Raw genomic sequence first — 17471 nt, forward strand, 5'->3', positions numbered from 1 at the left:
CTGAAGAAATATTCCCTCCGCTCCGACCAGCACATGATCATCAGAAAGGGGTACAGATAATGAAAAAAAATACACCCCCTATGCTAGTAGGAGCGGCGGAGCGGGGGTGTGTAATTAAGATTTTTTTTTTTATTGTGCACTGACTGGCCCCGATTCAGATACAATAGTGTATCTCTCGGCGGGCGTAACGTATCTCAGATACGTTCCGCCGCCGTAAATTAGGGCGCAAGTTCCGTATTCAGAAAGAACTTGCGCCCTAAGTTAAGACGGCGTAACGTATGTGGTCCGGCGTAAGCCTGCGGAATTCAAATGTGGATGATGTGGGCATGTTTTATTCAAATTAATAGTGACCCCCACGACATGCGCCTTTTGTGAAAGAATCCCAGTGCGCATGCTCGAAATTACGCCGCAAATCGTCATTGCTTTAGACCTGAACGTAACTTACGTACAGCCCTATTCGCAAACGACGTAACATTTTCAAAATTCGACACGGGAACGACGTCCATACTTAACATAGGATACTCCTCATATAGCAGGGGTAACTTTACGCCGGAAAAAGCTGAACGTAAGCGACGTAAAAAAATGCGCCGTGTCTGAATCGGCGTATCTACCTAATTAGCATATTCCTCGCGTAAATCTATAGGAAGCGCCACCTAGCGGCCAGCGTAAATATGCAGCCTAAGATACGACGGTGTAAGACACATACGCCGGTCGGATCTTAGGGAAATCTATGCGTAACTGATTCTATGAATCAGTCGCATAGATACGACCCCGCCACTCAGAGTTGCGATGGCGTATCCGGAGATACGCCGTCGTAACTGCTCTCTGAATCCGGGCCACTGTCTTTGAAATTGCACCAGCCCCTGTTCAAATCCAATCCGAGGACAGACTTGGTCCAGGGACAGTGTCCTCAATCCGGGTCTGGTCACCCTAATTAAAGTTCATGTGCATGTAAAGGCAAGCGTCCCAATACTTTTGACAATATAGTGTATCTCTTATGTTTTCTAGATTTTAAGGACAGCTGCACAGTGAAAATTTAAAGCGGGAAAAACTGTTTTCAAAAGACAGACTGTACTGTGGTGGCCGTAGTCGTTGGCCCATCCATGGAGGTAAAGTCTTTGATGGTCATCTCAGAGTCCGCAAGCGGCTTGCTGTTCTTGGCTTTCTTTGTCAGCAGACCCCCCAGTCTCCTGAGCCACGTGCGCAAATCCTCTTTAAATGAAGGGGTGTATAATCCATAAACGAGGGGGTCAGTGCAGGTGTGAAGGAGGCCAAAGAGAAACAGGCTGTGGTGGACGTACTCGGGAGTCAGGAGGATCATCTCTGGCTGGAACCAGTACCATATTCCTAACAGATAGTAAGGGGTCCAGCAAACCATGAAGGATACCACGATAACCAGCGTCATCTTCAGCGTCTTTAGCCGTGCTTTGGAGATGAGGTCATTCTTACTCCTCGCAAGCTCTGGAAAATGTTAAAAGACACATCAATTATAACGTGTTTGTAGGTCACTGCCTAAATCACCCAGGGGGACTCACGATACATTCACCATCGCGCCAAACGGATAAAATCCCACCACATGTTTAATATTTTACCGGACAGGTGATTGAAGACTACACCATGGAATGCTGTTATTCTCTTGTCTAAAATGTATCTAAACTTTAGAATTCGGAATGAGCCGAACAACCCCCCCCCGTTCGGTTCGCACCAGAACTTTCGAACAAACCGAACGTTCGCGCGAACATTTAGAACCCCATTGACGTCTATGGGACTCCAACGTTCGAATTCAAAAGTGCTCATTTTAAAGCCTAATATGCAAGTTATGGTCGTAAAACGTCTTTAAGAACCCGGCTCGTTTTATGCTACGCCGCCTAAAATTTGAAGGTAAGTGGTTTGAGAATCACTAATAGCCTAAAAGATTTATGGCGGTGTAGCCTAAAAAGACTAGGCTAGGCGTCCTAATTTTAGGCCATTCTATGTGAATCTACCCATCTGACTCACATGCTATTCTCACCTGCTACACAATACACATTCCTTTAGTAAACATAAGTCAGACATCTGACCTTTAGAGTGTGCTAACTCACATATTAGCATCAATAGAACTTTCACACAATACAGTGTTAATTAGCACCACACAATGAAATATCTTAGGAGCCAGACTTAATTAACACCTTAGCAGTATGTGTCCCCCACATTGAATGAATCACACTATTATTGACCTGTTGGGTTCAGAATTAACGACCTCCTTCAAGAGCCTCTGGGTCCCACGGGCCATACCATTACAGATGGCACTGATAGTCAGCACTTATGGGCACTGACATGTGGCTGGCACTGAAATGCTGCAATAAATAAAATGAGGAAGGATTTTGAAATGCTATGCTGCGGCGCCCATCTTGGTACACCCTGCACTCGGCATCAGTAAGTATCAGCCAACATCTTGTTACATCCAGCCCGAACTATATGGGCTGGGTGTAACAAGATGTCCGCTGCTGGCTTACTGTGGCCAAGTGCAGGGTGTACAAAGATGGGCGTCGGGATGTCCAAGCTGACCGTCACCAATCCTGATGCGGCTGCGCCCTGCACACTTACAGCTTACTCAGCTGAGGACTCGCTTTCCACCCCACTGACTCCGCCTACGGATGCGTCCCGCCCACTCCGCTCACAGACTACACCCATCCTCTCTGCTCACAAACTCTGCACGCCCTCGTCGCTCACAAACTCCGCCCACCCTCGTCACTCACAAACTTCACCCGCCCTATCCGCTCGCAAACTCTGCCTGCCCTCTCTGCTCAAAACCTCCACCCGCCGACCAAGTATCGGGTCAGGCATTTATGAGCATTTGTGCGAGTACTTGCTCTGTATCGGTCCAGGTCCCGGTATCGGGACAACCCTAGCCATGGACATTGCCTTGGTTTACTCAATGTTGATACCCTATGCATTTCTGGTAATGTTATAAACTTTTTGGCATCTTCAAACCATTGAATTTCATTTATGAACGTTTTTCACTGCCATTTGTTTTAGCGCTACACCTTTACCTCATATTGCCTGCCCGTGCCATTCTGCCAACGTAAATGTTTGTATCACAGCTAAAAAAAAATGCACTTACGAAAAAGTAGATCAAATAGGCTCATAGAAACAAGCAGGGACGCCGATCGCGTTCCACCTGCGTTCCAAGGGATGGCGGAAGTGAACCGTCTTGCCGCGTTTCGTCAGCAAAGTCTGACGTCATCAGGGGTCACATGGTAGAGAATTAGTTCCCCATCTCTTGTGTCAGTGGAAGGAATGGTCCACCATTGTTGGTGTCAGTGGAAGGAGCAATGCCCCAAGGGCCAGATAAAGGCAAGCACCACATTTGGCCCACGCTCCGCAATTTGGAGTCCCCTGGACAAGAGTGTATGTTTAGGTACTTTAGGTAGATACTGAGCAATGCCTGGTCCTCTTTTCTATCCTCCAACATGTGTTGCAATTAGATTCGTAGCTCTTCATCAGACAGAGAGCCATAGTATGCCTGAATCTGCTTAAGGCATTTTAAAAGCTTTTTTTGCTGCACCTCCCGAGGAAAGACTCTCAGCGATAAGCCATTATCTCTCGTGTCGTTTGCTATAAAATAAATGAGATTTGGAAGCTTCCACTGAGCGTGGCATTAAAGGGCTGTCATAAGCCCAATTAACAGACTTTCTCTACATGAAAAAAGCTGTTGGGAGTGCGTGGACATTGGACGGCAGCAGAGAAGACGCAACAAGCCGTACATCGTGTGGGATAATACGAGAGGATTTTCACGTCCCCACTCCTTGATATTGATTGATCTCCTATCCTTTTTTTTTAAAAGATATTTTTATTAGGTTTAAGACAAACCAACAAACAAAAAGAAACATACAAAAAAAAACACCACCAACCTGGTCATAAACGTTAGGCAATACACTCAAACATAGAAAAATAAACTGACATCAGTGCAAAATATAAAGTAGGCACAGTGGTAAAAGGATTAGGTATAATACATGGATATAGCAAAAGCGGAGGTCCAGACAATAGAGATCCGTGAGGCACGGCCCATCAATGGTCAAGCAAGAGTAGTACAATCAGTGCTGGGAGAGGGTTAGCGGACTAGCCAACCATCTACCCCAAATTTTGTGGAAGGCAGTGTTGCCAACCCTCCGCATTTATACGGACAGTTCGTAAAAACGGGCACTTTTTTCCCCCGTTCGTAAATGTCCGTGGTTGTGGGCAGTGGCGTCACTAGGGTTGGTGTCACCTGGTGCGGTATAACATGGTGTCCCCCCCCCCCCCAATAATTTTTTCCCCCCTAATAACACTGCATATATTGGCAACAGTAGTGCCGTTAATAACTTTCAATCAACTAGCAAATTTGAATAACAAAATCATATGAAAATAATAGAATTCAAAGCTTAAACTGTTAAAGAACTGTATTTGATTTAACTGTGCCATGCCAAACGCAGCCACTGTGCCATCAAACGCAGCCACTGTGGCATCAATTGTTACCACTGTGCCCAGCAATTGTCACCACTATGCCATGCCATCAAACGCAGCCACTGTGCTATGCCAAACGCAGCCACTGTGCTATGCCAAACGCAGCCACTGTGCCATCAATTGTTACATCTGTGCCATCAAATATCACCACTGTGCCCAGCAATTGTCACCACTATTCCATGCCATCAAATGTAGCCACTGTACCATCAATTGTCACCACTGTGCCCAGCAATTGTCACCACTATTCCATGCCATCAAATGTAGCCACTGTGCCATCAATTGTTACCACTGTGCCCAGCAATTGTCACCACTATTCCATGCCATCAAATGTAGCTACTGTGCCATCAATTGTCGCCACTGTGCCATCAATTGTCACCATAGTGCCATGCCATCAAACGCAGCCACTGTGCCATCAATTGACACCACTGTGCCCATTGTCACCATTGTGCATCAATTGTCACCACTGTGCCATGCCAAACACAGCCACTGTGCCATCAATTGTCACCACTGTGCCCAGCAATTGTCACCACTATTCCATGCCATCAAATGTATCCACTGTGCCATCAATTGTCACCACTGTGCCATCAATTGTCGCCACTGTGCCATCAATTGTCGCCACTGTGCCATGCCATCAAACGCAGCCACTGTGCCATCAATTGTCGCCACTGTGCCTTTTTAAGACCCGTCCTGTCATTTTCATGGGATGAGGACAGAGGGACGCAGTGGGATGTGCACAGGGGGACAGGGTGGGATGAGGACAGGGTGGGATGAGGACAGGGGGACATGGTGGGATGAGGACAGGGGGACAGGGTGAGATGAGGACAGGGTGGGATGAGCACAGGGGGACAGGGTGGGATGAGCACAGGGGGACAGGGTGGGATGAGGACAGGGGGACAGGGTGGGATGAGCACAGGGGGACAGGGTGGCATGAGCACAGGGGGACAGGGTGAATGAATGAATGAATGAAAAAACTTATATAGCGCGGCACATGCGAACTGAATCGCCTCTGGGTGGGATGAGGACAGGGTGGGATGAGGACAGGGGGACAGGGTGGGATGAAGACAGGGTGGGATGAGGACAGGGGGACAGGGTGGGATGAGGACAGGGGGACAGGGTGGGATGAGGACAGGGTGGGATGGGGACAGGAGGACAGGGTGGGATGAGCACAGGGGGACAGGGTGGGATGAGGACAGGGTGGGATGAGGACAGGGGGACAGGGTGGGATGAGCACAGGGGGACAGGGTGGGATGAGGACAGGGGTACAGGGTGGGATGAGCACAGGGTGGGATGAGTACAGGGGGACAGGGTGGCATGAGCACAGGGGGACAGGGTGGCATGAGGACAGGAGGACAGGGTGGCATGAGCACAGGGGGGCAGCCGCAGAGCATTTTTTAATTTGGGGGGGAGAGGGTGGTATGGGAGATATGTGCAGGGGAGTGATTTGAGAGGGAAGAAGATATGTGCTAGTGGGGGGGGATCAGACCCCCCACTAGCACATATCTTCTTCCCTCTCAAATCACTCCCCTGCACATATCTCCCATACCACCCTCTCCTCTCCCATCACTTCATTCGTTCACCACTTCACCTCGTTTCTGCCTGCCCCCCCTCCTTCCCTCCTGGTTACTCTCTCTCTCCCACATACCGTAACCAGCAGCATGGCTCTCTCGGTTGTGTCTCTCCTCGGCTCCTCCTCCTGTCTGTGTACACAGGAACATTGAGCCAAGGGGGGAGGAGCCGAAGACTGTGTAATGCAGTCAGTGGAGAGAGAGGGACGGCTCACTGCTGCACAGTAAAGCCGAATGGCACTGCGGGACCCCATGCGGCAGATGTCCCGGGTGGCCGCGCCACTTTGCGCCCCCCCCGCGAGACCCTCTCCTCCCGCACGGAGAGCCGCACAGCTGAATCCTGAAGTTTGGCACTGAACTCCAGGATTCAGCTGTGCGGCTCTCAGTGCGGGAGGAGGGGGGCTTGTGGGGAGGGGGAGGGCTTTTTCATCTCTGAGATGATGTATCCGCGCTAGGACTAAGGATTGGACGCTGCTGCCTCCCTGTAAGTGCCCTCTATCGAGGGTCAGTGATTGAAAATATTGGTGTTAGGGGAATTGGCGCTGCTGTCCTGGTATTCAACTATGACTCAATGGGGCTGATTTACTATGCTCTGTGCGCTGGTTCATGCCTTAATTAGTGCGCCGGGTGGAGCCTTAATTAGGCGCATGAACCAGCGTAGCAGCCGGCGCATTGAAAGTAGTATGTAAAGCCGCGCCGAACTCCCTATAGAAGTCTATGGGAGAAATCAAAAGTGTTAATTTTAAAGGCTAATCTGCAAGTTTTGTCCTAAAAAGTGTTTGGGGACCTCAGTCCTGCCCCAGGGAACATGTATCAATGTTTTTTTTATTTTTTAAAACGGCCGTTTTTTCGGGAGCAGTGAAATTAATAATTCTTAAAGTGAAACAATAAAAGTGAAATATTCCTTTAAATTTCGTACCTAGGGGGGGTGTAATGTCAGCATGTGAAATAGCGCATTTTTCCCGCACTTAGAACTGCCCCTGCACAAAATGACATTCAGAAGGAAAAAAGTCATTTAAAAATTCACACGCGGCTATAATGAATTGTCGGCTCTGACAATTCTAAAGGGATTCATTCATAAAACAAAAACAAAAAATGTGTAGGGGTTCCCCCAAATTAAATTACCAGGCCCTTCAGGTCTTGAATGGATATTAAGGGGAACCCCGCCGAAAAAAAAAAAAAAAAAAAGACGTGCGGTTCCCGGCAAATATCCATTTCAGGCCCTTCAGGTCTGGTGTGGATTTTAAGGGAAACTCCACCCCAAATTGAAAAAAAAATGGCGTGGAGTCCCCCTAAAAATCCACACCAGACCCTTATCCGAGCATGTTGACCTGGCCGGCCGCAGAAAAGAGGGGGGAACAGAGTGCGCCCCCCCCTCTCCTGAACCGCACCAGGCCACATGCCCTCAACATGGGGAGGATGTCCCCATGTTGATGGGGACAAGGGCCTCATCCCCACAACCCTTGCCCGGTGGTTGTGGGGGTCTGCGGGCGGGGGGCTTATCAGAATCTGGAAGACCCCTTTAACAAAGGGGACCCCCAGATCCTGCCCCCCCTATGTGAAATGGTAATGGGGTACATTGTACCTCTACCATTTTTACCCCAAAAAAAATGTCAAAGTGTTAAAAATGACAGTAGCCGGTTTTTGACAAATCTTTTAATAAAATCTTCTTTTCTTCTTTCCTTCGGGTTTCTTCCGCTGCTTCTTTCTTGGGTCTTCTCGTCCACATCTTGCCCGACGTCTTCTTCTATCTTCTCCGTCCGTCCTTCAGCCTTCTGGTCCCGCATCTTGCCCGTTGTCTTCTCCTGTCTTCTTCTCCGTCCGTCCGCCAGCCTCCTCGTCCGCATCTTGTGTCTTCTCCGGTCTTCTTCTCGGTCCGCCAGCCTTCTCGTCCACATCTTTTTCTTCCCCGGACCCAGCGTTTGAATTTGATTTGGCCGCCGTGTTGCGCTCCTGGGACCCGCCCCCCTCTGACGCCACAAGTAAACTCCTTAGAAGGTCATGTGCGTCAGAGGTGGGGGGGGGTCACAGAGCGTCACACAGCGGGGGAATTCAATTTCAAGCGTGCCGCCCGGAGAAGAAGTTCCCGCCGTGTCACACTCATGTGACCCCGCCCCCCTCTGACGCACATATGCCACACGCGGACTTTCATATGAGTTTACTTGTGGCGTCAGAGGGGGGCGGGTCCCAGGAGCGGGAACACGGCAGCCAAATCAAATTCAAACGCTGGGTCCGGGGAAGAAAAAGATGTGGACGAGAAGGCTGGCGGACGGACGGAGAAGAAGACAGGAGAAGACAACGGGCAAGATGCGGGACCAGAAGGCTGAAGGACGGACGGAGGAGATAGAAGAACACGTCGGGCAAGATGTGGACGAGAAGACCCAAGAAAGAAGCAGCGGAAGAAACCCGAAGGAAAGAAGAAAAGAAGATTTTATTAAAAGATTTGTCAAAAACCGGCTACTGTCATTTTTAACACTTTTGACATTTTTTTTGGGGTGAAATGGTAGAGGTACAATGTACCCCATTACCATTTCACATAGGGGGGGGCCAGGATCTGGGGGTCCCCTTTGTTAAAGGGGTCTTCCAGATTCTGATAAGCCCCCCGCCCGCAGACCCCCACAACCACCGGGCAAGGGTTGTGGGGATGAGGCCCTTGTCCCCATCAACATGGGGACATCCTCCCCATGTTGAGGGCATGTGGCCTGGTGCGGCTCAGGAGGGGGGGGGGCGCTCGCTCGTCCCCACCCCCATTCCTGTCCGGGCCAGACTGCGTGCTAGGGATGAGGGCTTGGTTTGAATCTGGGGGGGGACCCCTCACGTTCCGGACCAAGCCTAAGAGCCTAATGTAGCCCTGAAGGGGGACCCGCGCCGATTTCAAGTTTGAAATTCCCCTTCCCCTTCCCCTTCAGGGCTGAAAACAGCTCGGAGATTCCCGTGCGCCGCGTCACGCAGCGCATTCACGGGTACGCCGCTTGGTATTTACCAAGATTTTCACGGCGTACTGACAAGGCGCACGGGAAGCGCCGCAATTTCTCTCTGCGCATGCCCAGTATGCAAATGAACCTCCCGAGGTTCAGGCGCACTGTGCAAGCGTACGGGGATCTGTTTTCAAAAAACACTTTCCCTTTCAATTCGGCCCGCCAAACACTTCAAAACACATGTCACTTCACTTCCCCTGCATCCCCCCACCTCCCCCCTAATAAACTCCCGCCCGAATCCCCGATATTTACATTTCAATGTGCCGTGCGCCAGGTCTGTACTGGTGCACAATGCACCCTCTCCTGGGCGCACGGAGCACATTAGTAACTAGGGAAATACACTGCACTAGCAGCGTATTTCTTTAGTAAATGGCAAAACGGCTGCTACTCCTGCTTTTACTCCATGAGTCATGGAGTAAAGGCTTGGTAAATCAGCCCCAATATGTTATAGACAGATAAGTAATCCAGTAACTGGTGTTGGGTTCCCTCCTACGGTTAGCTCATGTATGAAGAGCCACCGATTGGTTATGGGATTCCCTATTTAATAGTGTGCAGTATATAACCGCGTTTTCCTATGTATTCACTCCGTGTATTCTCCAAAATAGGAGAGGAAAAAATCCTGTGTGAAATAGACAAAAAATGCTAAAAAAAAGTGAAATGAAGAGGTATTCATCTCTGCATGTCAGCAAAAAAAAAATTTTTTTTTTAATTTTTTTTAAATCGGGATTTAAAAAAAAAAAAAAATCGGGATGGTGTGAGGTGTCACCCCTCTAAGGGTGTCACCCGGGTGTGGACCGCACGCCTCTGGTTGTGGGAATGTGCCAGTAAAAAATAGCCGAGATCGGTTCAGCTTGGAACTGCGCATGGAGATTGGAGGCAGGGGGTGATGGTGGCTGCAGTGGCACCGCAGAGGGGGATGGAGGCAGAGGGCAATGGAGGCAGGGGGAGATTGAAGGCAGGGTGTGTTAGTGACAGGGGGTGATTGAAGGCAGGGGGTGTTGGTGACACCGCAGAGGGGGATGGTGGCACCGCTGAAGGTGGGGGATGGAGACAGGGGTTGTTGGTGGCACCGCAGAGGGGGATGAAGGCAGGGGACGATGGAGGCAGGGGGTGATTGGAGGCAGGGGGACTGGGGGAGGTTGGAGGCAGGGAGAGATATTGGAGGCAGGGGAAGATTGGAGGCGAAGGGAGATTGGAGGCAGGGGGAGATTGGAGGCAGGGGGACTGGGATGGAGGCAGGGGGTGATGTGACTAAATAATTTGCCCTTATTATATCGAAAATAACAAAAATATGTTTTTTGACCTTAATATCTACCTTAAAGCGGTTGTATGCGCGCGGGAGATTTCCTTTCCGGCATGGGTCGGCGGGGTCGGCCCTTCAGCCGAGGATCCCCCCTGCGCATGCGCCGCTGCAATCAGTGGCGCATTGCGAGGGGAATATCTCCTAAACCCAGGGCCGGCGCTACCACTAGGCGGACAAGGCAGCCGCCTAGGAGCGCACTGCCGCCTAGAGCGCAGCCACGACCATTAGGGGTGTTAAAATAATTGGCGGCAGGGCAGCTGAATCGCGATGGCGCGCCTTGCCTCCCCTCCTGTCCCGCTCCTTCTAATCAGTCAGAGGCACCCCCCTCCCTCTCCCCCTCGTTTGCGCTGCCGTCCACTCAGATCGCTCAATAACTCCTCAGAAGGCGATCTGCAGGGGGCGGAGTCCTGTACCGCCCGGATTAGGAGAGAAGATGAGCTCTGAAGGGCAGAGCTGTGTTAGAACGTCGCTGAGGAGGCGGGGTTGGACGGTCCGGACTCCGGAGTGGTGGAAGAGAAGAGAAGAGGGCGGAGTCGGTCAGTAACGGAGGAGAGCAAATTCAGTGTCCAGTGATGTTAGGAGCTGCTTGTTATCTGCCTGACGGTGAGTCACCTATACACACACTGACTGCCTTGTGTGAGTGTGTATGTGAGAGGACCTACTGCCAGGGGGATACTGACCTTCTTACACAGCTGTCTGCATACTGACTGTGCGCAGGGAAGTGTACTGTACACCTCCCGTGCCGCCCCCCCCCCCCACCTGTATACTGCACCCCCCACCTGTATACTGCACTCCCCACCCCCACCTGTATACTGCACTCCCCACCCCCAACTGTATACTGCACCCCCCACCTGTATACTGCACCCCCCACCTGTATACTGCACACCCCAACTGTATACTGCACTCCCCACCCCCACCTGTATACTGCACTCCCCACCCCCAACTGTATACTGCACCCCCCACCCGTATACTGCACCTCCAGCCCCACCTGTATACTGCACCCCCCACCCGTATACTGCACCTCCAGCCCCACCTGTATACTGCACCCCCCACCCGTATACTGCACCCCCAGCCCCACCTGTATACTGCACACCCCACCTGTATACTGCACACCCCACCTGTGTACTGCACACCCCACCCCCACCTGTATACTGCACACCCCACCCCCACCGGTATACTGCACACCCCACCCCCACCTGTATACTGCACACCCTACCTGTATACTGTACATTGGAGGTATTACACTTGGGTGATTACATTTGGGGGGGATTACAAAAAAATCTCCACCCGCCACCTCCACCGTATACATGGGCAGGGCAAAGGGGTGGAGTTGGGGCGGAGCCAAGGGGGGCGGCAAAATGAGGTTTCGCCTAGGGTGTCGAAAATTCTTGCACCAGCCCTGCCTAAACCGTACAGGTTTAGGAGATATTCTTTATACCTACAGGTAAGCCTTATTATAGGCTTACCTGTAGGCAAAAGTCAAAAATGTGGGTTTACAACCACTTTAAATCACATTGCTATTTGCCTAGCGTACTTGGTTGAAGCCTAAATACTGAAATTTGCACCTAAAATGTAATTTAGTAACTTTTGTGAAATGCCAGTAAAAATGTGGCTGTACCAGTAAATTACGGGTGTCGTGCCAGTAAATTTCAATCTGGTAGGTTGGCAACACTGGTAGAATGTTTTGTTCCATTTCCGGAGTTCAAAAGTAAGTTTATAAAGTGGGATAGCGTCATTAATACGTTTTAACCAGAGGGAATTCAGAGGGGTCTGTGCGCCCTTCCAGGACAGTAAAATTACTTTTTTAACATAGAAAAAGAATATACGGAGCAGTCTCTTGGCATGTGATGATAGGTGTAATTCGCCAAAAATGCCTAATAGGCAGTTCTTGGGGTGGATTATGTTTGGGAGGCCTAGCGCCGATGAGATGAAAGCACCCACTTCTTCCCAAAAGTCCTGGACTACCGGGCATGTCCAGAAGCAGCGTAAGAAATCGGCCTCCCGGCCACAGCCGCGGAAACAGGCAGACCCATCCTGTGTAACCTAGCCGGAGTGAGGTGGGTTTGATGGAAAATTTTGACCTGTATGATGCGGTCCCGGGACCTCCTATCCTTCATATTGCTTACTGCAGTTGGTATCCGGTGACATGTTCTGCGGTACGGCATTCAGTAAACTCAGAGTATATAACAATACAATCAGCAACACAGGATTGAAAAATGATGATACAAAAGTAGGCATAACTTTGGCCTTGGCTTGATCACCAGCAGCTTCCCCTGCACAGCGGTGGCCTCCCGTTCTCCTGGTCATCGCTTGATCTTGAATATGCTTCTGCTCCTGTTCCCAGTGGTGGCCGGTGGAAACATTTTGGGGGGGCGGCAACCAGTATGCCAATGCCCCCGGTTGGTCAGTAGGTAGGTATCACCGGCAGCTTCCTCTGCACAGTGGCGGCCTCCCGTTCTCCTGGTCATCGCGAAGGCGGCGGCTTCAATTTCCTCCCTCCTCAGAGGTCAATTGTGAGTCTTCTCTTTTCGGACAATTGGAAAATGGGTCTCACATCCGTTTCTGATTGGTCGGATTGAGAATCAGTGTTTCAACAGCGAATATTCACAGTGTCACAGATCCTGGCGCACAGTGGCCTTCTGTGTTGCTGTATTCTTGGATTTCCCATTGCCGACCCGGCTTGATCTTGGACCAGTCTTGGCTTCTCTCCTGGCTTTGATCCAGACTTGTTTACATGGACTTCACTTACTGCCTGCTTACTGTGCATGACCTTGGCTTGATCTTGTCTCCGTTTTCCCAGTGGCAGCCGATGGAAACCTTTTTTGGGGGGGACGGGCAAACAGTATGCCTACCCCCCGTTGGTCAGTGGGTAAGTAGCACTTATCCAATCACCAGCGGCTTCCCCTGCATGGCGGTGGCCTCCCGTTCTCCTGGCCATGATGGTGGCTGCGGTCGCTTTCGTTTCCTCCCTCCAATCGGGAGTCTTCTCTTTTTTGCCAATCGGAAAAATGTACGTTCTTTTTTTGTTTATATCGCAAAAAAAAAAAATGCAGAGGTGATCAAATACCACCAAAAGAAAGCTCTATTTGTGGAGAAAAAAAGGACGTCAATTTTGTTTGGGTACAGCGTCACACGACCACGCAAATGTCAGTTAAAGCGAATCGCAAAAAGTGCTCTGGTCATTTGTCAGCCAAATCCTCCGGGACTGAAGTGGTTAAATATACAAAAACATGGAAAAAATATACATGCTGTACAGAGAATACTAAATGAAACCCTTCTTCTTCATACTTTACCCTCCATTCGTTAGCGGTAAAGCGCCGCTAGTTTTAGCAGCTCTCTACCACTGTTTTACCACTCTCAGCTGCTGCACTTTTTGGCCGCTAGTGGGCCGTTGTTTTAACTCTAGTTAGCGACTGAATAAAGGGTTAAAAAAAAACGCAAAGCGCAGCTGCCGAAGAGCTTTGCAGGCGCTTCGGCAGGGCTGCCCATTGATTTCAATGGGCAGGGGTGGTGGAGGAGCGTTGTATACACCACTCCCCTACCACTTCAAAGATGCTGCTTGCAGGACTTTTTTTCCTGTCCTGCAAGCGCACCGCCCCAGTGTGAAAGCCAGAGTGCTTAAGAGGTGCTTTTCAGGCACTATTTTAAGCTCAAAAACACCTGAAAACCGCCCCATTGTGAAAGGGGTCTTACTGCTTGTAAGCAGGTGCAGTTAGCTGGCTGGCCACTAGATGGCTCAGTTCTCAAAATAGCATGGCAAAGGGGAAAGTTATAAGCATGGCGCAGCTCCCATGAAAAGTAGATGAAAGATGGATAGCCGCACTCCAAAAACCGTGCAGGTTGTCTTTTATTTAAATAAACAGCAAATACATCACCAAATCATAAAACAGGAACAGGGGAACAGCTGACGTTTCGCACAAGATTAGTGCTTATTTAGGCTGTATTCACAGTTGAGCATAGCGCCTTTGAGCGTTTTTCCGGCGTTTTTTGCAAGTTTTTATGCGCAGTTTTGGTGCCTTTTTATGCGTGACTTGCGCAATTTTATACAGCTTTTTTGAGCTTTGCCGTTTTTTGTTAGCCAATAGAGAAAACTATCATCTGCTGCATCATTTGTTGCTAATCATTTCGGGGTAGATCCACAAAGAAATTACGCCGGCGTATCAATAGTAATTTCAAAATTCCTGCGTCGTATCTTTGTTTTGAATTCTTAAAACAAGATACCATGGCATCTCGGCTAGATCCGACAGGCGTACGTCTTCGAACGCCTTCGGATCTTAGATGCAATTTTTCGGCGGCCGCTAGGTGGCGTTTCCGTCATAATCCGCGACGAATATGCAAATTAGCTATTTACGGCGATCCACGAACGTACGTCGGCCGGGCGCATTTTTTTCCGTCGTTTGCGTTCGGCTTTTTCCGCCGTATAGTTAAAGCTGCTATATGGTGGCGTACTCAATGTTAAAGCGGTGGTTCACCCTCAGTAACAACATTCTAGCATTAAATTAAGCATAGTAGCGCGAGCTACAGTATGCCTTTATTTATTTTTTTGCCCCGTACTCACTGTGTAATCCTATAGTGAAGATTCCGACTCCCCGCGGGGAATGGGCGTTCCTATCCAGAGGGAAGATGATTGACGACCGACTCTGGCACGTCACGCTCCCCGAAGATAGCCGGAGTAGGTCTCGGCTCTTCACGGCGCTATACGGCACCTGCGCACAGACTATGCGCAGGCGCCGTGAAGAGCCAAGTCCTATTTCGGCTATTTCCGGAGAAGCGTGACGCGCCAGAGCCGGCCGTCAATCATCTTCCCTCTGGATAGGAACGCCCAGTCGGAATCTTCACTATAGGATTAAACAGTGAGTACGGGGCAAAAAAAATAAATAAAGGCATACTGTAGCTCGCGCTACTATGCCTCATTTTATGCTAGAAAAACAAAAAAAATGTATAGGGTGAACCCCCTCTTTAAGTATGGCCGTCCTTCCCGCGTACAATTTTGAATTTTTTGCGTCGTTTGTGTAAGTCGTTTGCGAATAGGACTTTGCGTAGAATGACGTCACCGTCGTAAGCATTGGCTGGTTCCGGTTTAATTTCGAGCATGCGCACTGGGATACCCCCAGGGACGGCGTGTGCGCAGTTCTAAAAAAACATCGATTACGTCGGGTCACGACGTATTAACATAAAACACGCCCCATCACAGCCATTTGAATTCCGCGCCCTTACGCCGCAAGAGATACACTACGCCGCCGTAACTTACGCCGCGGATTTGTTGTGGATTCAAACCAAAGCAAAGTAAGTTACAGCGGCATAGTGTATCTTAGATACGCTGCGCCCGACGCAGATGTATGTGGATCTGCCCCATTAGCTTTTCCATTAGCTTTTATTTCTTTTATTATTATTATTATTATTATTATTATTTCATTAGGGTAAGGTTAGGTTAGGGTTATGGTTAGTAGTTGGTGTTAGGATTATATATATATATTTTTTGTTTTGTTAGGGTGTAATAATACTACCACTACTAATAATAATAATAGAACTAATAATAAATAATAATAATAATAATAATAATAATAATAAATAAATGTAAAATAAATACACAAATAAAAAAAAAACATAAATAATGAATAATAAATAAATTCAATAAATGAATACTAAGTAATAATAAATAAATAAGGTAAGAGTAAGGTTAGGGTTATGATTAGGATTTGGGGGTTAGGGTTATATATTATTTATTATTTATTTTGTTAGGGTGTAATAATACTACTACCACTACTAATAATAATAATAATAAATCAATAAATAAAATAAATACACAAATAAAAAAATAATCATAAATAATGAATAATAAATACATTCAATAAATTAATACTAACTAATAATACATAAATAAATAATTAATTCTCATATAAGCACTGCGCTAATTAAACTAAATAAACAATACAAATAAAGGAGAAGATTATCTCCTTCCCCTTCCGGATGTCCCGACTGAAAGCTCCTCCCCCTTCAGGACTGAGAGAAGAGACCGCCAACACTGTGCTGGAGAGAGAGCCAGCTAGAGAGCGGTCATCTATTTTGAATCTGAGGAGATGTGAGTGGAGATTGAGTTAATCATCTGCATAAAGCTTAAAATGATTAAATCACGCATGCAATCGAAATCTACAATCTGGTGAGCCTCATTCTATAAGGGGGGGTGAAGGGTCTAAGGTGTTCAAAATTTTCCACTGTTGCACTACTTACACAATCGATTTTTTGATATTTGAATTTATTTATCATGGACACATTATTTTAGATTTTTATCATAGACACTTTTGAATACGTTTTATTGTTTTTTTTTTTTGCGCTACTGTGATTGTGTAGATTGACACTACATTGTTTTTTACCTTTTGCTTAAATAAATAATTAACCCCCTAATGTACACCTCTAACCCTTAAAAAAAATATATATATATATATATATATATATATATATATATATATATATATATATATATATATATATATATATATATATATATATATATATATATATATATATATATATATATATATATATATATATTACATAGCTAAATACCCTAACCCTAATGCCCTGTACACACGATCGGTTCGTTCGATGAAAACGGACCATTTTCATCGGACGAACCGATCGTGTGTGGGCCCCATGGTTTTTTTTATCCATCGGTGAAAAAAAATAGAACCTGTTTTAAAATTTTCTGATGGTTAAAAAACCGATAGAAAAAAACGATCGTCTGTGGGGAAATCCATCGGTCAAAAATCCACGCATGCTCAGAATCAAGTCGACGCATGCTCGGAAGCATTGAACTTAATTTTTCTCTGCATGTCGTTGTGTTTTACGTCACCGCGTTGGACACGATCGGATTTTTAACTGATGGTGTGTAGGCAAGACTGATGAAAGTCAGCTTCATCGGATATCGGATGAAAAAAATCCATCGGTCCGTTTTCATCGGATGAACCGACCGAATAACTATTATTATTATTTATCATTTTTTAAGGGTATGGGTTAATGATTATTTATGTATTTTTACATATTATTCATTTATTTTATTTATTATTTATGATGATTGTTGTTAGTTCTGTATTTATGTTAAATTTAATTATTCATATATTATTACTATTTTATTTATCA

At 47.7% G+C, this 17471-nt stretch overlaps 1 protein-coding gene across 1 annotated transcript in view; it reads right to left on the minus strand.

Annotated features, from left to right (window-relative positions):
• Positions 1-926: 926 nt before the first annotated feature.
• The window catches only part of LOC120931124 (gonadotropin-releasing hormone II receptor-like), a 79943-nt gene continuing 63398 nt past the window's right edge, over positions 927-17471 (minus strand). Inside the window, exon 5 of the mRNA XM_040342288.1 lies at positions 927-1461. Coding sequence (XP_040198222.1) covers positions 1058-1461 — 404 coding nt within the window. The 3' untranslated portion in view covers positions 927-1057. The remainder of the gene's footprint in view (positions 1462-17471) is intronic.

This window comes from Rana temporaria, chromosome 3 (genome assembly GCF_905171775.1).
Source record: "Rana temporaria chromosome 3, aRanTem1.1, whole genome shotgun sequence".
Classification (NCBI taxonomy): domain Eukaryota; kingdom Metazoa; phylum Chordata; class Amphibia; order Anura; family Ranidae; genus Rana; species Rana temporaria.